Raw genomic sequence first — 22770 nt, 5'->3', positions numbered from 1 at the left:
TTACAGTTTTAAGTGAAGTTGATACACCCCCGCCATGAACCTTCAGCCTTTGTTTCAAGGCGCGTCATGTACCCGCTTCGGGTGTGCTCGTTGATATTATAACCCAGTGAATTTACCCACGAAACTAGCAAACCAAGACCTTACCTTAGAGGGTAATTTAGGATTAAAATATGTGTTTATAAGGCACGAGTTACAATATACCGAAAAGTGTTCAGGTGAGAACCGTAAGAAATAAAAGTAAAAATTAAAGATTGAAAACTGTAGGCCTACTCGGTGAGGAGCGGCGGGGCACTGCCCTCAGTATCCTCCGTTCTACCATCGCCTCAGGTCAGTGTCCTATCGGGCTATATCCCGCCCTATTATTAAGGCTTATATAGAAGTTATTACAGTTTAAAGCTTTGCCTGATATATAAGTGTAATAGTAATGTGTTAGGGGCTGTGATAACCGCCCGTCAGGCATTATTTCTCAGTACCCTCCATTCTACCGTCGCCTCAGGTTCCATGCCGTCGGAGTGCCTTGCTGGGCGGCGGCCATTATCCCTGAGCGTCCCAACAGGTGGTGACTACTCCCAGCTATGCCAATCCACTGTGAACCTGTGGATTTCCAGCACACCACTCCAAATGATTAGTAACAAATAAGGAGACCGTGAGAATCTCCGCGGTCGTCACTTGGAGCGACTTATAATACCAGGCGTAGAAATAGTACTGGTATGTCTCTGGGTGAAGCCCTCGACTTTACCCACCGAGGGCGGTGTGCGAACGAGGTGCCTGTTGTGTATATCTAAAAGTTACAAGGAGTCCCATACCTGCAGGGGTAGAGTGTAACATGTGTGCTACTATGCTACTATGTATGATAACCGACGGTGCTATATTCCATACAGGTGGAGCAGTCTGATGTGTTAAGGGGTAGTGTAAGAAGGAATGACCGAGGTAAGGCTGGTCACAGATTGTTATGCAATAAGTAGGTGGATGACACGCCATTAATGTAAGACGTCTGGTGCCCATCTGGGTAACCAACATTTTCGTTGTTCTTCTGAGGAAGACCCATTCATGTGTATGTTTTTTACCAGTATGCTTTATAAGGAATAAATTAATTAAGACATGTTATGGTTTCACCCTTCTTTCCCCTTATCGATCTGGTCAATGAAAAACCTAACCCAATGCCTAGTCCACTCTGCACGCTACCTAACGAGCTACATGCTGTCTAGAGGGGGTCTGGTGGCAGCGACCCTTAGAAATTAAGATTAGAGTTAAGTATTTACCCTTAGTATTAATGACCCCAGAATCTGGCAGTATATTAGGTTGTCTATTTGCTTATTAACATCGTTACTAGTCACTACTATCTCGCTTAATTTGTTTTCTTCACTATCTCTGAATAGAGTCGGTGCCTCGGGTATCATGTTTAAATTTTCAGTGGTGAAAACTGCTGGAAAAATATTTATTCAAATTATTGCCCATTTCTCCGTCGTTATCAGTGAGCTCGCCGGAGTCTGACCGTATTGGTCCAATCTTTTCTCGTGTTTTAGTTTGATACATTTGGTAGAATCCTTTGGGGTTTGTCTTTGCCTCCCTTGCTATCCTTACCTCATTATTACTCCTGGCTTTCCTTATCTCGGTTTTAACCATACTTGCCAATATCTTATAATAATCGTGGAGGTAAATTTTGCCACGCTTTATCCTTTTAGCTATAGCCTTCCTTTGGCCAATGATGTTCTTTAAATAATTATCTATCCATTTAGGGTCATTGTTGTCTGATCTGAGTTTTTTGTATGGTATGTTCTGCCTTTGTGCATTAAGTAACTCATTATTTAAATTGTCATGGAACTCGGCAATCTCAGATCTCGTTATCAGGTCACAGTCATCTGTCAGGTTCACGGCCAAGCGTGACACCCCTTCTCTCAGCTGCCTCTTTAAACTGTCAAAGTTTGCCCTTCTGAAATCTGGTACTTCAGTGGAATTTTCCTTACGTCTGCCCTGAAAATCTAACGGGAATCTAATTTCTTTGTGATCGCTGTTTGCAAGTTCGTTCCCTACCTTGACATGACTAATGAGGTTTTCTCTGTTCGACAGAACTAAATCGAGTATATTATTACCCCGGGTGGATTCGGTTATATGTTGACTTAGGAAACAGTCCTGGATCGTCTCGAGAAAATCCTCTGATTCTGAGTTACCCGTAAGGTCAGTCCAATCTATTTGGCCAAGGTTAAAATCGCCTACTATACAGACTTTGTTGTGTATGGAAGCCCTGCGCATTTCGTCCCAGATAAGTCTCTCGTTAACTCTATCAAGATTAGGAGGTCTATATATTACTCCTGTGATTAATTTTTCCCGACCGTCGATTAATTCTATCCAAATTGTTTCTGTATTCTGCTCAGTTTTTATTTCCTTATTTATTTCGCACGTCAGATTATCCCTGACATAGGTGGCGACTCCGCCTCCTTTCCTGGACGACCTATCGGTATGGAACAATTTGTAATCCGCAATTTGGTATTCGACAGGTAACTCATGTGAGTCTAGGTTGATCCATGTTTCAGTGAATGCTATTATATCGATTTTTTCGGTACATACCAAGGCCCTAATATCATTCATTTTGTTTCTCATACTTCTACTGTTCGCGTAGTAGACATTTAAGTTAGTCGTGTTCTGAGTCCTCCCTTTACCGCATTTAGGTTTAAACTCCCTGTCTAATTTAGTTTTGTCATCATTCCTAACACTATTTCCCTGTAATCTTTCACTTTGTTTACCCACTCCCACTGCAGTCTCCTCCACCCCCGTGCCCATATGTTCCCCTCGCAGTTTAAAAGACTTCGATATCTTTTGAACTGCCCCCTCTAGAGACCCAGCCAGGGTTGCCACCCCATCCCTAGACAGGTGCACCCCATCCCTAGCATAAAGGTCCCTTCTGCCGTATAAGTTGTCCCAGTTATCAATGAATGGGACTGATATTGACTTGCAATATCCGTCAAGACGGCCGTTGACAGCAACTGTCCTTGACAACCATTCATTGCTAACTCTCCTTCTAGGCAGGACACCACATATGATAGGGATCCCTCCCTTAGTCCTAATATGATCTATAGCTGTCTTGAACTTATCAAGAAGCTCCTCACTCCTACACCGGCCTCCTGCACTGAGGCAGATAATGGGTTTGTTCCCATTACCAGACAAGATATTGTCCATCCTGTCAACTATATCCCCCACCCCAGCCCCTGGCAAACACACCCTCATCCTATTTTTATTTTTACCACAAAAGGCTCTGTCCAAGTACCTTACCTGTGAGTCACCAACAATTAAAGTTTTTATACCTTCCTTGTCAGTCCTGTCCCTGACTGTACTAACGTCCAATTCGTCTATCAAGGGACTGAGCGAGTTGGTACACTTAGCTGTTGTTGTCGTTGTTGTCGTATCCTTGGTGTGTTTCTTCACCACCAGTTTGGTCGTCCCTCTCCTCACAACCTTCCATTCCCCAGAGTTATCGTCATTCACCGGCTTTCCTTGTCTCGTTTCTTCCTCATCCTTGCTATCTCTTCCTTTAATTTCAAGTTTTCTTCCTCTAATTTCAGGTTTTTTCCTTGGTACTCTCTAACTCGGCCCACAGAAGGGCGTAACCCCGTTCACCAGTAGCACTAGCCATATCTGATAATTATCCCCGGGAGCACCAATGCGACGCCCTCAGTCAGTCACTCACACCAAGTAATATCGAACGGACGTTGATTCACGTTTATATACATAAACACCGTCCCTTTCTCATCACACTCATAAATAGTGGAACTTACGGTTGATCTACACTCAGGAATTATATACATAATACTTTTTTAATACAATAAGAAACTTCAATTGGCTTTCGTTACTAGAAGCCTAATATATATTATATGTGTACCGACCTGGTTAACTGGGAATTAACCAGCGGAACAGCTCCAAGTAAGGACACTCGACTGAGTAGTGCCCCTTGAGATGCTTATACACCTCAATTAGGTCACCCCTTGCCCATCTGTAGTATAAGCTAGGCAAGTTCAGGTGCTCCAATCTCTCAGGGTAGTTGAGGTGCCGCAGTGCAGGCACCAGTCTGGTTGCCCTCCTTTCGACATTTTCAACCAACTGACAGTCCCTAGCATATCTCGGGGACCAGACGGGGTGACAGTACTCCAGATGGGGAAGCGCTTTATATCTGAACGATCTTCTTATAGGACCTAATAATTTATTTGCCTGATTTACCTTCTTCTCGCAATGGCCCGAGAACTTCAGTTCATTGTCAACGTACACACCTAGGTCCTTTTCACATTCCGCCTCATATAATGCAGTCTCCTCGTCCCGTTGGGACATATAATATGCCTCCTTACTGTTGGTACGTCCCAGGTACAGCCTCTTACACTTCGTGAATTGAATCTTAGCCGCCATTTCTTCTACCATTCTTGTAGCTCGCATAGGTCCTTCTGCAGCTCTCCACAGTCTGCTTGGTTCTTAATTTCCCGAAATAACATGGCGTCATCAATTCAATTCAATTTCAATTGTTTATTCCTTGATAGAGGAAGCGGGATCCTAGTGCTGTCACTAGGTACCCCTGTACAATGACACCAGAAGCATCTGGCAAGTGTGACAAGTATATACATTAAAATATTATCAAGGGGCTTACTAAAACCTAAGGAAGGATATTCCTTTAACACATAATCAATGTTATTTACAAAATATCTGGCCAGTATGGGGAGGATCATCGTGTCTCCGTCAGGGGGTCGTGGAGTGGTGGTCCAGCAGGCGTCACGGAAGCGTTGTGTGTGGGGACATCTTAGGAGGTAGTGGATAAGGGTGCGGCTGTCGGGTCTTCTGCATAACGCACAAGAGAGTTGCTCAGGGGATGCGGGGATACCAATCTCCCAAGCAAAGTCACACCCAATGATGATACGGGCAACAATCACGTCCCCCTTCCGCGACCCTTTCCTGTAGACGTACGAGAGGTCAGGAAGTTTACGGAGGACATCGTACCAGGTGGGCAGGGAGTCCAGGGGGATGGCTGCTTCCCGAGCTTCTCTCTGTTTGCGACGAATTTGGGTCCTAAGCTGTAAAAGTGTTCGAGGAACAACGTAGTCAGGTGTGGCCTTGTTGCAGCCAGTCTTGGCAAGGCCATCTGCTGCCTCATTCCCCAAGATACCGACATGACTGGGTATCCATATGAATGTTACAGGACGGCCTGCATCCTGAAGTGTGGATGTTAACCCTCGTATTCGGAGGATGAGGTCCTTATTTTCCCCTGATCCAAATGCGGTCCCGTCGAGAGCAGACCTGGAATCGCAGCAGACAAGCAAGGGGCAGAAACCATCTGCTTCTTCCTCAGCGAGAAGGGCAGCAAGGAGGGCTATTAGTTCAGCCTGAGTGGAGGATGCCCCGTCAGAATGGCGTCATCCGCAAACCTTTGTATGGAGGAGTGTACAACGTCAGGCATGTCATTTATGAAACAAACAAACAATAGCGGGCTAAATACACTGCCCTGTGGTACCCCGCTTGTTACGGCTAAAAAACAAAAAGAAGATAAATAAAAAATGGTGAATTAATCTCGCTCTAGTATGTAATGTAAGGCTGTCCTAACTCCTGAGCCTACACTGTACTCTCCAGGGTCGACATCTACCCCTACATACATCATCCTAGATTTAGCACTTCACAAGTTATGCTCAGGTCAAGATATTCATCCTTTGGAGTGTAAAGTATCCCTTAGCCTTAGCTATATTATTCTGGCTAATACCAGACGAGTTTATTGAGCTACTAAAGGGTTAAAGAGCAATATATTCAATGCCATCACATCTGAAACTACACCTAAAATAACAGATGCTATTTGTATTTATATTTTGTGGAGACAGTTATTTGTATAGCGGTAGCTATTTCACGGGATTATAAAACATATGTACTCTGGTACATATTGAACATAGGTAGAAATGTCACATCAGAAGTCCGCCTCCTGAAAAGGAAAACATTAGCCTTTAAAATATGTGTTAGGTTAGCACCCTGGTGTGGAACGTGTGTTGATAATGTAACTGTTGTGTTTGACTGTTGTGAATGACTGTTGTGTTTGACTGTTGTGTATGACTGTTGTGAATGACTGTTGTGTTTGACTGTTGTATGGAGTGAATGAGAGAGTTATGAGAGGCGGTACTGGAGCACAACCGACCTGGTAGCGTAAACAACCCCAGCAGCTGTTGAGACGTGACCACAGTGATATTGATTCATCTTATTTTACCTTTTTTCATTATAATAATGGGGAATGCCGATACTAAACTACATTTTAGGAAAGCCGTTGTTCAGCTGACGACCAAGACACAGGTGAGAGGAAGGCCACTGACCGTCACTGGCTGGCCACTGTCTGTCACTAACCTTCACCGTCTGTCACTGTCCCTTAATTGTCCGGCCACTGTCTTATTACTCTTCACGGTCCAGCCATTGTCTGTCACTTATATTCACTATCTGGCCATTGTGTCACTAACTTTCACTCCGTCACTGTCACATCACTGTCTGATCACTGTCACTAACTTTCACTCCGTCACTGTCCCATCACTGTCCCATCACTGTCATTAACCTTCACTCTCCGTCACTGTCCCATCACTGTCTGGTCACTGTCATTAACCTTCACTCTCCGTCACTGTCCCATCACTGTCTGGTCACTGTCATAAACCTTCACTCTCCGTCACTGTCCCATCACTGTCTGTCACCTGACCTTCATTGTCCGGCCACTGTTTGTCACTAACCTTCACTGTCTGGCTACTGTCTGTCACTAACCTTCACTATCTGGCCATTTTGTGTCACTAACCTTCACTGTCTGGCTACTGTCTGTCACTACACTTCACTGTCTGTCACTACACCTCACTGTCTGGCCACTGTCTGTCACTACACTACACTTGAGGAAGCTTCCCTGTGGCCGAGGTGTGGCGTGACAGGCAAATAGTCACACTGGAACCTGATAACCCACGCTGGCCATTTAAACTGTGGCCGGAAGAGGCGTACAACACCCACCACACACTGCAACTGAAGATATCTATTTCAAATACTTATGCATACACAGCTCTATCATGTGACAAGATTTACTCCAGGGAACTAAAACCTGTGAAAGTTATGCAATATTTTGATACTTTATATTAGAAGTAACTCCAAAACTCTTATTTCTTTATGTTTTATCGTCCTTTATATAAATTAATACAGACGTCCTTGTATGTACACCGGGGATCATACTTTCACTCCCTCCCAAACTGAAGCCGTACAATATTGACCCCAAATGAGATGAGCGACACACCCACGCCAAACAACACTCAGGGTGAGCATAATTAGTTAGGAGACTTATTCCCGTGACTCCGGGCCATATTCTCGGTCGTTACACCGCCAGATCAATCGGGAACAGCGTCGGCCGAGGTCGTTCGGAGACTCCACTATCTCGGTGGATCGGTTTTCCTCTCCGGATCGTTGGAACATTTCATCCGGGAGGGGGCACGCACCCTATGGCAATCCCAATGAATATATAACCCATTTTCACCCTCTAAGTACTGTATACATGTTGATCTTTGTGAAACATCAACAGTCTCCTGTCTCTTACATTGTCATTTACATCTGGTATTGTGCTGTCCCTACTTTTGTCTGTGGAGCCTCGACCAAAGAACCTCTCCCTTTCCTCAGAGGCAGAACACAGGTGTCCTCCCACTCCAGTGTCTCTGTTAGATACCTTTAATGCCACGTAAAGCAGATACTGCGGCTGTTTGGATGACGTCTTACCTTATGGCAAAAATCAGATTAGCCGACTCGGACGACGTATAATTGTGTCTCGTTTTCAGCCCATTGATGCATCGGACGAGTCGTTCTGGGAACAGTTCTGGAGTGAGCTGGTAACGAGCGTACAAGATGTGTTTGCCCTCATACCTGCCGCTGAGATTCGTTCCCTCAGAGAAGAGGCGCCGTCCAACCTTGCAACACTCTGCTACAAAGCTGTTGAGAAGCTGGTGCGGGCGGCAGACACAGGATGCTCTACACAACAGGAGCAGCAAATTGGTTAGTGTTATGTTATGTTCTCTGCTGTACACCATTACATCATCACATTAGTTAGTGCAGTACAACGTGCCATTATATGTACAGTACCGTATTTTATGCCATATAAGATGCACCGCCATTTCAGCGGGGAATATTTAGGAAAAAACTTTTGTGTGTATTTTCCTCCTGTGGCCATAGTTTTCTTGAAATAATATATACAGTACCAAAAAATGTGAGGAATAAATAATACCAATAAATATTTAAAAAAATACTGTACAGCTGAGATCCTCCCTCCTCCTAACACACGAAGAAAGTTTATTACTTTTAAGTTTTGACCTTATCATAATTATTCATATTATTTCTTTTGTTCCTTCTCTATGTAAGACTGAGTGTTCATGTAACATAGTAAAAGAATAATAATTATATGTATCCACCCAAAATCACCAGTTGAAAAATAATTATAACATAGCTCACAGCTTGGCCAGGGGGTGTGGCTATAGTGATGAGTCTTGTGTTATTATCACAAGACTACAGCTCCTCCCCGACTTACGACGGGGTTAGGGACCCAAATCCGGGTCGTAAGTCGAAATGGTCGTAAGTCGAAAATGCTTAATAATACATAGAAAATCTAAATTGGGTGTCTCTTTTTCTTCTCAGCACCACAAAACTCTCACTTTTAAGCTTGCCAGCCATTTTAAAGTGAATTACAAACGAAAATTTTGTCTGTGTACTGAAGTTGGGACTCGAAAATACATAATTTGACAAAATTTTGGTACGACTGAGGCAGGTCGTAGGTCCGGGTGGTCGTAAGTCGAGTAGGTCGTAAGTCGGGGAGGAGCTGCATTATAAAATACTGTACTGAAAAATAAGTTAAATAAAAGAAGTCAGGAATATTATCACAGCTGTAAAGTAACTCCCTACATGATAAGTCAGAAGGCTGAAGCAAACTGTCAACTCTCTCTACAGTATTTCAAAAAAGTATAGTACAGTATCTGGAAGGATGAGTCCGACGACTTCCAAAGTGTTACCCGCAACTCGTCATGTCCCGGGAGGGTTGGTTACGTGTGGCTCTGTGGCATACTGATCCTACTACATTTGGTAACTAAACATCATATTATTTGTGCTGAAATAAATACACTTTGCATTACTTGTGTTAAATTATATACCAAAGTAAATACATGTCCCATTATCTATCAGCTGTGGTCTCATAATATTTCACACTGATACTTTTGTGAGATATACTGTACCTCCTTTCCCAACACTCATAAACCACACCACCTACCTTGCTTATGGTATTTAACACCTGTGCTACTTCAAAAAACATTTGTATACAATCTAAATGAAAATTAATGCCACTAAAACCATTGAAGAAAAGCCAAATGAAAGTTTTTAACACAGCCACCATTTGTATAGACACTCCTTTCTTGACCATATCAATGCAGACCAGCGGAGACGCTACCTCTGCTGACTCTCTAGCAACATCCCCCCCCCCCCTCACAGTTCCGAAATGGTTATTGCTTAGCTACCTCTTAAGAGTTGGGTGTCTGCCGTACGGACGTTAATCATCTCGGGTTATCATCATCAGTACAGTAGTTATAAATTGAGCTTTTATATTTACAATAATTATTTTTTTAATTAAAGGTAATAATAATAATAATAATAATGTGTTTAAGTCAGCAATAATATTTTTTAAATTAGGGAGTTGGGTTAGGTAGAATTTAGCCTACAGGAGACAGCCTTTGGGAGACCTCAACTTCACATATAGGACACAGGCTGATGTTTTAGCAATTTAAAAAAAAAGTACGTATTATATATGTCATAAAATACGGTACAATACTTATATACGTACGATAAGCTTCATGTTATAATTTTTTTTTATTCTTGCTATAATATAGGACAATAATACTGTATGTATGAGTCTGAGATAACCTTTTATGCCTGAGCTGTGAACTAGATGGCTGGAGACCTGACATCAGTGGTGTGGACCAGTCTCGGTCTAGCACCTGCACAGCATTGCTCTTGTTCCCCGGGAAGAGAGGAAACAAAGGTTATCCCTCCAGAGGTCGGACAAACAGGTCACATCGTGTGGTCAACCTTGATAACTTTCTGCCATTATTTACTCAGGGAATAATAATGGGTTATCTTTTGCCCACAGAGTTATTAATGGGTTATCTTTTGCCCACAGAATTAATAATGGGTTATCTTGTACCCACAGAGTTATTAATGGGTTATCTTTTGCCCACAGAATTAATAATGGGTTATCTTGTACCCACAGAGTTATTAATGGGTTATCTTTTGCCCACAGAATTAATAATGGGTTATCTTTTGCCCACAGAATTAATAATGGGTTATCTTGTGCCCACAGATTTAATAATGGGTTATCTTGTGCCCACAGAATTAATAATGGGTTATCTTGTGCCCACAGAATTAATAATGGGTTATCTTGTGCCCACAGACTTAATAATGGGTTATCTTGTGCCCACAGACTTAATAATGGGTTATCTTGTGCCCACAGTACTGAACTGCATAAGAATACTAATGCGAGTGATACCGTACATCTTCGAGGACCCAGACTGGAGGGGATTCTTCTGGTCCAGTTTACCGGCCGGGGGAGAGGAGGAAGGTTCAGGAGAGTCTGTACCACTAGCACACAGCCTCATACATGCATTGTGTGTAAGTTGTGGCTTCTATATGTTGAGTGAGGACCTTGATGATGAGGGAGAGAGAGTCGGTCGGCTTGTGGTCACTAAGATGTTACATACATACATACATACATACATACATACATACATGCACATACATACATACATACATATATATATATACAGTCAACCCTCACTTTACGCGGTTAATTCAACCCACGGCGGCCCGCGTAAAGTGAGAAACGCGTAAAGTGAACAACATGACATATGGGATTAATTGAAATAGAGACCGGGCCGACCCCCAAACTCCACTTTTTGACGACACACAATTATGTTGTAGTAAAAATATTATCTTAACTTTATGATGGTATGTACACACAATTAATATAGAAGAGGTTAGGTTAGGAAAATAAAGGTTAAGTTAGGAAAAATAAAGGTTGGGGTTAACACTTACATTAGTAGAAGAGATGGGTCGGCGTACAGGAATGGAGGCTGGTTCCGAGGCAGAGGGCAGGCTACTGGCCCTCAGGTGAGTCACCATCACTGTCATCCACACTTGTCAGGGCCTCCCTGACAAATCCCTCAAAGTCATCATCACTGTCTCTGCCTCTGTCACTATCACTGGCTTGGGCTGGCTGTGGTGGGTTGCGGGTGAAGAACTCTGTTATGCTTTGCTGACGGCTGGTGTTTATGTTGTCGTGATAAACCTTGATGTAGGGCTCCATAGTCTGCAACAGCTGGGTAGTGAAGATTTCATACCTGTTTGCGTCAGGGTCGTCGGAAAGGAGGAGCTTGACTTTCTCGATACACTCGATGGCACCCCTAACATTACTATGGGATAAGCGGTGTTCTTCTTGGGATGACGCACCACCTGCCTCTTCACTGACGTCATCATCATCTACCATCTCGTCGGTAGTCACATCAGGATCCCTTATCACCTCCAGGATGTCGTCGTTGGTGGTCTCGGAGAAGCCTGCAGCTGTAACACTCTGCGCAGCTTCTCTGGCAAGGTCCACTGCTACTGCAACAGTCTGAACCTCACCAGTCACAGATTGACTCTGCCTAACGCCCGGAATGCCTTGCAACACATGTCTCCATGCGTGACGAACAGTTGCTACAGACAGCTGATCCCATGCCTCCACCAAAAGTCCACAGCTTTCTTGATGTTGAATATTCTCCAGAATTGTTTTAAAAGTACTTGTTGCTCTGCCAACTGTTGATTCTCGTCGTCTTCGCTCTTGCTATCGGTGGTGGTGTCACTCAGGTTACGCAACTCTTCCCTGGTGTTGGTGTAGTCGTTCAGGAGCTTGAATTTTTTAGTAGAGAATGCAGCTTTTACATTACAGATTAACTCTTGGTCCATGGGCTGTAATATAGACGTAGTGTTGGGAGGAAGGAAGACCACTTTTACGTTGGGGTGACGATCTAACAGTAGGGGCGAGTGTCCTGGTGCGTTGTCCAGCAGCAACAAAATCTTGAATGGCACATTCTGTTGCTCACAGAATTTCTTCACATCGGGAACGAAACAGTCATCAAACCAGGAGAGGGACAGTGTAGAGAACATCCACGCCTTACGTGCGGTCAGCCAGTGGACATTTAGCTTGGTCATGTCCATGCTCTTGTAGGCGTGCGGCTTGCGTGCTGTGTGGATCACCGATAACTTGAGCTTACAGGTACCGGAGGCATTGGTGGTAAACAGGACGGTGATGCGTTCCTTCTGCAACTTCCGGCCCCGAATCTTGCTGGCATTCTTCACAACGAAGGTCTTGGAAGGTAGCTTTTTCCAAAAAAGACCAGATTCGTCCATGTTAAACACCTGGTCATCGGTGTACTGTCCTTCCTCCATAATCTCACGTAAAAACGGAGGAAATTCCCTAGCCGCAACACGGTCAGCACTAGCTTCTTCACCACCAATGTTGATATTGGTGATCTTGTTCCTCTTCTTAAACCTCTGTAACCACCCAGAGGAAGCATTAAAGGGTTTGGGTTTCTGCGGCCCTTTATCTTCGTGACACTGCAGGTTGCCAGTTCACGGCGGTACTTTGCGGTAACAGAAGAGCCGCTGCGGTCCACCGCCATAACCACACGCGCCTACGACCAAGTAGCTCCATGCTAATTTTTCCGCCTTTTGAGAAGCACCTGGTTGTGGCAATATTTCTGATGATAGAAGCGCCTGTAGACTTTGTGGAGTTCATGCCTTTATCTTGGCTGCATCCTTCTTAATTGTCCTGATCAGAGATCATAACACTCATTGTAGGATCAACCTGTCTTGTGCCTTTTCTCCAACTCTTGTATGATCTTATACTTAATTTCAGCTTACGAACGTCAGGTCTTCTTTTGGCTTCCAGGGCTGCTGTCCAGGTATGGTGCTGCTTCTGGGGCGAGTCCGCGAAGCCATTTTACAGAACAATGGATGCACGTATTACACGGTGTGCTCTGGGGATGAAACTGTCATGCTAGGTCAAGCTGCTTTTCTCCTCCCTTCCCTCCCTCTCCCCGGTGGACACGTGCCATACATTAAAACCAATTACAGCTTAGCAGCGCGGAGGGAGGTAGGGATGCATAACACAATCACAGTCCGAACGTCAAGGCGACACGATAATGCAACAGAGACATGCGCTCAGAATCTTCATGCTGCTTTGCCCAGGCGGAGGCGGAGCAAGCGGGAGGCGAATCTAAAAAATAGCGTGAGCCAGACACTCTCCACAGAAGGGTACACGCATTCACGAATGTGAGCATTCGCCGGCAGGGCACCACAGAACGTGAAACGCGGAATGTGACCGCGAAAGTAGGCTTGATTGTATATATATATATATATATATATATATATATATATATATATATATATATATATATATATATATATATATATATATATATATATATATATATATATATATATATATATATATATATATATAAATCACAAGAAAAAAACACGTTCGTAATTCATTGGGTAGTACAAGTAGACTTACCATTCTTTTCCTGTTATCAGCATATACATAGTTCTGCCATAACGATAATTGTGTTCTGTAAAATATCGTTATAGAAAATCCAAGATAATAACAGGCTTATGGAGAAAATAGTTATGCAGATTACTCAAATCGAAAAATTAGATTTAGCACACGGATAGCACAGTTAATAATGTTAATTCATATCAACAATGAAATCACAGAAATTTAACACTTTACCTTGAAAAATAATAACAAGATATTTGAGGTTGATAACATGAGCTTCTTCAAGTGTTATATCCTCTTTTACGATAATCACCGAATTCTATCATCAAGCTTTTGAATATTCCTTACCATATTCAATTAAACAAAATTGAGAAATATAAAAATCGCTATAGCAAAAAAGCGCTATACAAATATTGTCAATTCATAAATCGAAGAGCAAATTGTATCAAACACGCTACAAACCCCGTACTAGATGCACCTACAGTGATTTACTTAATATATATATATATATATATATATATATATATATATATATATATATATATATATATATATATATATATATATATATATATATATATATATATATATATATATATATATATATATATATATATATTCAACACTATCATATTAGTTCACAATTTGATCAGCATGTTTATAGACAATATAGGAAGACAGTAAACCATTTCAGTGTACTGTACCTAGACCGAGCTCTGTGATAACTCCCGTACATGTAAGAAATGTTTGTTCCCTTTATGTGTTTGACCTTATAATAATGATTTATTTATTTTACTTTTGCACATTCTGTATAAAAGAGTTGTGTGTGCCTGTAACATAGTAAAAAAAATGAAGAGAATTACATCTGTCTACCTAGAAATTATGAGTTGAAAAATAACCAGTGTGAGTGGTGGCTCTGGCGTCAGTGAACACCTGCCAGACATTAGCAGTGAGCCTCCCAGCACCTGACACCTACCACATGGCACCACCACCAGCTCACATTCTCCCCATCCTTCTCCTGCAGTGATGATAAATGTTAATTTTTGTGCAAGTTTTCTGATTATGGTCCAGTAAGTTATTTTGGCCAAAAACTTGGGTCCTGTATTGGGCTGGGACGAAAAACTGGGAGGAATGTACCTTACTAAGAATGGTTAGGGCCCCATATATATATCTGAAGTTCTAAGGGTTTACTTATACAGTATATATTATATATTGCATTTACTGTATATAAACAAAAAATCTATAAGATATGGACCGTCAAATGGGGGTGTTTTGTGGAGCACAGGAGTTGAATAGAGGTGAGTGTGACAGCTGAGACAACACACACAGCTGCCAGGAAGACTGAACTTTCCCCCACAGTGTTAAGACCATAAATGGCTAAAAAAAAAAAATGTTCATATGGAGTATAAAAACCCTGAGGCTGTTAAGTCTAGGTTAAAAATTACAGCAGGTTCAGTGTTCTTAGGCAGCTTGAGTCAGAAATCCACCCCCCCCTCCCCCCCCTTTGGTCCCACCCTGTAATATAGGTAATACACACCCCAGCCAAACTTGTCAGGCCTCCCCCCTCGCATCCCATTAGTCTGGAGTAGAGGAAGTTTATTACACTAAAAATTGATGACTTGATGACCTGGTGGCACTGTGGTGACCTGTGTTGTGCTGTTTACCAGGTCACTAATATTCTCTCACTTAATATTCCTGTTTCTTTTAATGGTCCCTCCATTAACGAGCGGTTCAATCTACGAGATTTGGGTTAACGAATTAGCTCCCATAAGGATTTTCAGTTCTCTTAACGAATACAACTTCTATTAACGACAGCCTTGCGACAAACACGCCTTGGTGTGTGCATCAGCAGGTCGGCCAGTCCGCCAATACAGTAATTGGTTCTATGTTTACATTTGTTTCCAGTGGAGTAAATATCAAGAAAGTTTGTCTCTTGAATATTTTTGCATTTTATTTATTAAAATTATTGGTCATTCTGAAATTTAGTTCGCATATTGATAATATACAGTGCGGAAATTATTAAGAAATAAGAAGGCATTATAACCAATGCACTCTGTAAGGAATATGGCATGTCATCATCGACTGCCTCTACAATCAGCTGTTTGATATGTAAACAAAGCTGCCTGGAATACGACATACACACCTCAAAGCAAGTTAAAATACAGTATTCTATTGTTTTTTTATATATTATTATACAGTATACTGTACAGTACAGTACTGTATTTAGTTTATATTTAATGTTTTGTTAATTCTATTACCGGTATACAGTACTTTGTATGTACCTTTTCTGTGAGTTGGAACCAATTACCCAATATCCAATTGAAATAATAGATTCAGTTAACAAAATTTTCAGTTAACGACCGACTCTGTGGAACCAATTGTGTTCATTAATGGAGGGACCACTGTACAGTAGTGAGGGACCACTTTGAAGACCTGCAGTAGTGAGAACCACTAACCCACACTAATGAGACACTGTATACTAAGTAAAAGACCACTGTACACTAAATGAGGACCACTGTACACACACTAGTGAGACCACATACACTAGTGAGGACCACTGTACACTAGTGAGGATCACTAACCACTAGTGAGGGACCACTAGCCTAGTGAGGGACCACTGTACAGTAGTGAGGACCACTGTACACTAGTGAGGACCACACCAGCCTTACAGTAGTGAGGGACCACTGTACATAGTGAGGACCACTGTACACTAGTGAGGACCACTGACACACTAGTGAGGACCACCAACACACTAGTGAGATCCACTAGCCACATAGTGAGACCACCTGTACAGTAGTGAGGACCACTGTACAGTAGTGAGGACCACTGTACGCAGTGAGCCACTGTGCAGTAGTGAGAACCACTGGCAGTAGTGAGGACCACTGGCCACATAGTGAGACCACTGGCCTGGTGAGACCACTGTACATAGTGAGGACCACCTGTGCCACAGTAGTGAGGACCACTGTGCACTAGTGAGACCACACAGCACACTAGTGAGGACCACTGTACAGTGAGGACCACTGGCAGTGAGGGACCACTGTACAGTAGTGAGGGACCACTGTACAGTAGTGAGGGACCACTGTACAGTAGTGAGGGACCACTGTACAGTAGTGAGGGACCACTGACACTAGTGAGGGACCACTGTACACTAGTGAGGGACCACTGTACAGTAGTGAGGGACCACTGTACAGTAGTGAGGGACCACTGTACAGTAGTGAGGGACCACTGTACAGTAGTGAGAGTTGGTAGTTCTTCACTATATTGCCCGGTCACCGTCACCACTAATGAATATCTTTGGTTAATTGTTCTTCTTTTCACTCTTATTGGCGGCCTAAGACAACTGTGACTTAACCATTAGCCATCTCTCTCAAACTAATAAGGTTGATATTTTCCCTCAATATCCACTGTAATGCAGCACTGATAAGAAGAGCCTCTTCAAGGTAACTTTGGTGATACAGTAGAACGTCCATTTAAAGCGAACCAAGTTATAATTATTGATTTATAGCGACACCCACAATTAAGGACTATGTATTAATTTAAAGCGAATCTTTTCTATTTTACGCGAGTCAATCTGGCGCATCATATGGAAATACGCACTATTTTAAGTTTTGCGCCTAATGTTTACTGCCAGACGCATCTCTGGGCAGGCTACACGGCTGCCCCCCACCCTCCCACATCCTCAGTTCTCACACTGACGCTCTAGTGAACGAACACATTGTGTGACACTATCTCCTTCTACCACGTGTATCAACCATCATGTCCAAGAGGCCAGCTACTACATCATTAACTACCCCAAAGGCCAATAAATCAAGGCAAACAATTACACTGGAGCAGAAAATCAAGGTGCTGGAAGCACTGCAGCAAGGAAATGATGCTTCAAGTGTTGGGCGCCAGTTTGGACAGTGATGTGGATAATGAACTGGTCGAGTTGGGCTCTACATCTTCAGGGTATGAATTGCCTGACTAAAGTTGAGTGAAAATCTATTGATAGCATAAAGTAATTAAAAAATAAGTTGAGAGGAAAGTGAGTGCTGGGTGAGTCAGTGGCACCAGTGTGACCAGCCTCTCACATCAGCTGATCGCTGGTAAACACAATATTGCATCCCGTAATTTTAGCTGTTGTTTTATGAGTGTTTGATTAACATAATACTACAAAAAACAATGTTTTGTTTATTCTAGGAGATGGGCTGAGGTGCATCTGGGTAGACTCTCAGTCTTTTTAGTATTTTGTGTTTCTCTCAAGTACCAGACTAAATTATTCCATATAAACCACACTTAGATTTAGTGCGAATTCTGTTTAAAGCGGCGACCTCTCCTGGAACCTGTCTCGCGTTGTATGGACGTTCTACTGTATGAGTCCACAGCCTGAGTCTTAAAGTTCATCATGTAAAATGTTTCAAATGGTGAGTTTTATTGTAGAGTCTTGTCACGGCACGTCTATATGCTTCATGCTCCATAACATGGCACGTCTATAGCTCCATGCTCCGTAACATGGCACGTCTATATGCTCTGTAACATGGCAAGTCTACACGCTCCATAACATGGCATGTCTACACGCTCCATAACATGGCACGTCTACACGCTCCATAACATGGCACTTCTATATGCTCCGTAACATGGCAAGTCTACACGCTCCATAACATGGCACGTCTATATGCTCCATAACATGGCACGTCTATATGCTCCATAACATGGCATGTCTATATGCTCCGTAACATGGTATGTCTATATGCTCCATGCTCCATAACATGGCACATCTATATACTCCATGCTCCATAACATGGCACATCTATATGCTCCATACTTCATAACATGGCACATCTACACGCTTCATAACATGGCACTTCTATATGCTCCATAACATGGCACATCTACTGCAGCTTCATAACATGGCACTTCTATATGCCCATAACATGGCACATCTACCTTATAACATGGCACTAATGTCCAAACATGGCCGCGTCTACGCCAACATGGCACTTCTATGCCCGTGGCATGGCAGGTCTCCGCTCCATAACATGGCACATCTATATATCCATAACATGCACGTCTATATGCTCCATAACATGGCATGTCTATAATCCGTAACATGGTATGTCTATATATCCATAGCATGTCTATATGCCCAGCTCCATAACATAGCACATCTATACTCCATGCTCCATAACATGGCATCTATATCTCCCATAACCCAATCTACGCTTCATAACATGGCTCTATATGTCCATAACATGGCATGTCTACCGTCTATGCTCCATAACATATGCGTCCCACGCCCATAACATGGCGTCTATATGCTCCATAACATGCATGCGTCTACACGTCTATATGTATAACATGGCACGTCTACACCGCCATAACATGGCACGTCTATATACGTCACATCTACACACACACCCATAACGCACATCTACACACTCCATAACGCGCGTCTACATCATAACATGGCACGTCTATATGTCCATAACATGGCACATCTACACACTCCATAACATGGCACATCTACACACTCCATAACATGGCACGTCTACACGCTCCATAACATACGCGTCTACGCTCCATAACGCACTACCGCTCCCAACATGCACTATATGCTCCCATGGCACGTCTCATCCATAACATGGCATCACACTCCATAACATGGCACATCCACACTCCATAACATGGCACATCTACACTCCATAACATGGCACATCTACGGCTCATAACATGGCACATCTACACACTCCATAACATGGCACATCACACACCCATAACATGGCACATCTCACACTCCCATAACATGGCACGTCTACACCTCCATAACGCCCGCGCGTCTACACGCTCCATCGCCGGCACGTCTCACCGCTCATAACATGGCACGTCTATATGCTCCATAACATGGCCGCGTCTATATGCTCCCGCACATGGCACATCTACACACTCCCCAACATGGCACATCTACACTCCGCCATGGCACATCTACACTCCATAACATGGCACATCTACAGCTCCATAACATGGCACATCTGCAACTCCAACATACATCTCGCCCATAACATGGCACGTCTCGCCACGCATAACGCTCTTCACGCGCCCATAACATGCGCGTCTACAACCATAACGCAGCGTCTACACACTCCATAACGCGCGTCTACACGCCCATAACATGGCACATCTACACACTCCATAACGCACATCACACTCCATAACATGGCATATCTACACACTCCATAACATGGCACATCTACACCTCCATAACATGGCACATCTCACACCCATAACATGGCACATCTACACACTCCATAACATGGCACATCTACACACCCATAACATGGCACATCTACACACTCCATAACATGGCACATCCTCCCATAACATGGCACATCTACACTCCATAACATGGCACATCTACACACTCCATAACATGGCACATCTACACACTCATAACATGGCACATCTACACACTCCATAACATGGCACATCTCACACACTCCATAACATGGCACATCTACACACTCCATAACATGGCATCACTCATAACAGCATCTACACACTCCATAACATGGCACATCTACCTCCATAACATGGCACATCTACACACTCCATAACATGGCACATCTACACCTCCATAACATGGCACATCTACACACTCCATAACATGGCACATCTACACTCCATAACATGGCACATCTACACACTCCATAACATGGCACATCTACACACTCCATAACATGGCACATCTACACACTCCATAACATAGCACATCTACACTCCATAACATGGCACATCTACACATATAACATGGCACATCTACACACTCATAACATGGCACATCCTACACTCCCATAACATGGCACATCTACACACTCCATAACATGGCACATCTACACACCCATAACATGGCACATCTACACACCCATAACATGGCACACTCCACACATGCACATCACTCCATAACATGGCACATCTACACATAACATGGCACATCTACCAGCCCATAACATGGCACATCTACCGCCCATAACATGGCACATCTCGCTCCACAACATGGCACATCTACAGCTCCATAACATGGCACATCTACCGCCCATAACATGGCACATCTGCGCTCCATAACATGGCACATCTACGCCCATAACATGGCACATCGCTCCATAACGCACATCTCACGCTCCATAACATGGCACATCTACCGCCCATAACATGGCACATCTACGCTCATAACATGGCACATCTACACGCTCATAACATGGCACATCTACGGCTCCATAACATGGCACATCTACACGCTCCATAACATGCATCCTACACGCTCCATAACATGGCACATCTACACGCTCCATAACATGGCATCTACGGCTCATAACATGGCACATCACCGCTCCATAACATGGCACATCTACACGCTCCATAACATGGCACATCTACACACTCCATAACATGGCATCTACACCTCCATAACATGGCACATCTACGCCTCCATAACATGGCACATCTACCTCATAACGCACTCTACCCCTCCATAACATGGCATACCGCCATACTGCCGCTACCGCTCCATAACATACGCGTCTACCGCTCCATAACATGGCGCGTCTCACCTCCATAACATGGCACATCACCTCCATAACATGCGTCTACACTCCATAACATGGCACATCTACACGCTCCATAACATAGCATCTACACACTCACCATAACATGCGTCTACCACTCCATAACATGGCACGTCATGCTCCATAACATGGCACGTCTATAGCTCCATGCTCCGTAACATGGCACGTCTATATGCTCTGTAACATGGCAAGTCTACACGCTCCATAACATGGCATGTCTACACGCTCCATAACATGGCACGTCTACACGCTCCATAACATGGCACTTCTATATGCTCCGTAACATGGCAAGTCTACACGCTCCATAACATGGCACGTCTATATGCTCCATAACATGGCACGTCTATATGCTCCATAACATGGCATGTCTATACACTCCGTAACATGGGTCCACACGCTCCATAACATGGCACGTCTATATGCTCCATAACATGGCACGTCTATATGCTCCATAACTTGGCACGTCTGCATGCTCCATGCTCCTTAACATGCACTAATAACAATGACTCACAAGATTGTAAGGTATTTTATATAAAAAATTTAATACTGTTTTTTTTTTTCTCCAAGATTCGTGTCATTACTCAGGCTGTTCAGCACTTGGGGCGTTTACTGAAAAATGAAAGTTGTACATAATTGACAATCGCCATAAAATAGTGGAAAATGAGTTAAACAAATGATGAGTGGAGCTATTTACAGTACACCAGGGATTGTTGGACAGTAAGTCCTCACTTAACGTCGGGTTACGGTCCTGAAAACACGACGTTATACTAAACAACGTTACGTAGATCAATTTTTCCCATAAGAAATAAAATATGGGAGTTACGTTCCTGAGCCTCCGTTTGACCCATAAAGTACATTGTATATACAGAAAATCATTGCCATTTCTATAGAAAATATACAACTACAGTGGTCCCTCGGTTCACGAATACAATTCGTTCCACAGAGTCATTCGTTAACCGAAAATTTTGTTAACCGAATCCATTATTTCAGTGCGATATTGGGTAATTGGTTCCAGCTCACAGTAAAGTACATACAAAGTATAAACAAAATGCAGTATAGTACAGTTACTTTGAGGTGTGTATGTAGAAGGTTCCTGGTTGATGTTGATGATGGGAATTAGAAGTGGGGGTGGAGGAGAAGGGAGAAGAGAAGGAAGTGGGGATGGAGGAGAAATCACCTTTCAGGGGACCCATGCTTTATGCAGTAATTTCACCAATAAAATTTTAAGTTCACTAGGTGTAATTACAAATTATTTTATTTAAATCAACACTGCACTATATATTATCAATAGTTAACTAAATTTCCGAATGACCAATAATTTGAATGTAAAAACGTAAAAATACTTTGTATTCAAGAGAGCGACATACATGGCGGGTGAGTCAAGCGGCTGATGGGCGCACAAAAAACTAGTTCCCTGTACTGCATATATTATCAATATATTAACTAAATTTTAAATTAATAATAATTTTAATATAAAAAATGCAAAAATATTAAAGAGCACAACCTTCTTGATATTTATTCCACTGGAAACGAATGTAAACATAGAACCGATTACTGTATTGGCGGACTGGTTGATCA

At 43.0% G+C, this 22770-nt stretch overlaps 1 protein-coding gene across 2 annotated transcripts in view; it reads left to right on the top strand.

Moving 5' to 3' along the window:
- Nucleotides 1-6155: 6155 nt before the first annotated feature.
- LOC121872181 (protein HID1-like) overlaps nucleotides 6156-22770 on the top strand; it is a gene marked incomplete at its 3' end in the record, with an annotated part of 42622 nt that continues 26007 nt past the window's right edge. For both annotated transcript variants that reach the window (XM_042374857.1, XM_042374856.1), the window contains 3 exon segments: nucleotides 6156-6306; nucleotides 7803-8016; nucleotides 10511-10668. In XM_042374857.1, the coding sequence (XP_042230791.1) occupies nucleotides 6241-6306; nucleotides 7803-8016; nucleotides 10511-10668 (438 nt within the window).

The sequence above is a fragment of the Homarus americanus genome, unplaced genomic scaffold, assembly GCF_018991925.1.
Source record: "Homarus americanus isolate GMGI-L3 unplaced genomic scaffold, GMGI_Hamer_2.0 scaffold40442, whole genome shotgun sequence".
Lineage (NCBI taxonomy): Eukaryota > Metazoa > Arthropoda > Malacostraca > Decapoda > Nephropidae > Homarus > Homarus americanus.
This window is presented reverse-complemented; position numbering and strand designations above follow the sequence as displayed.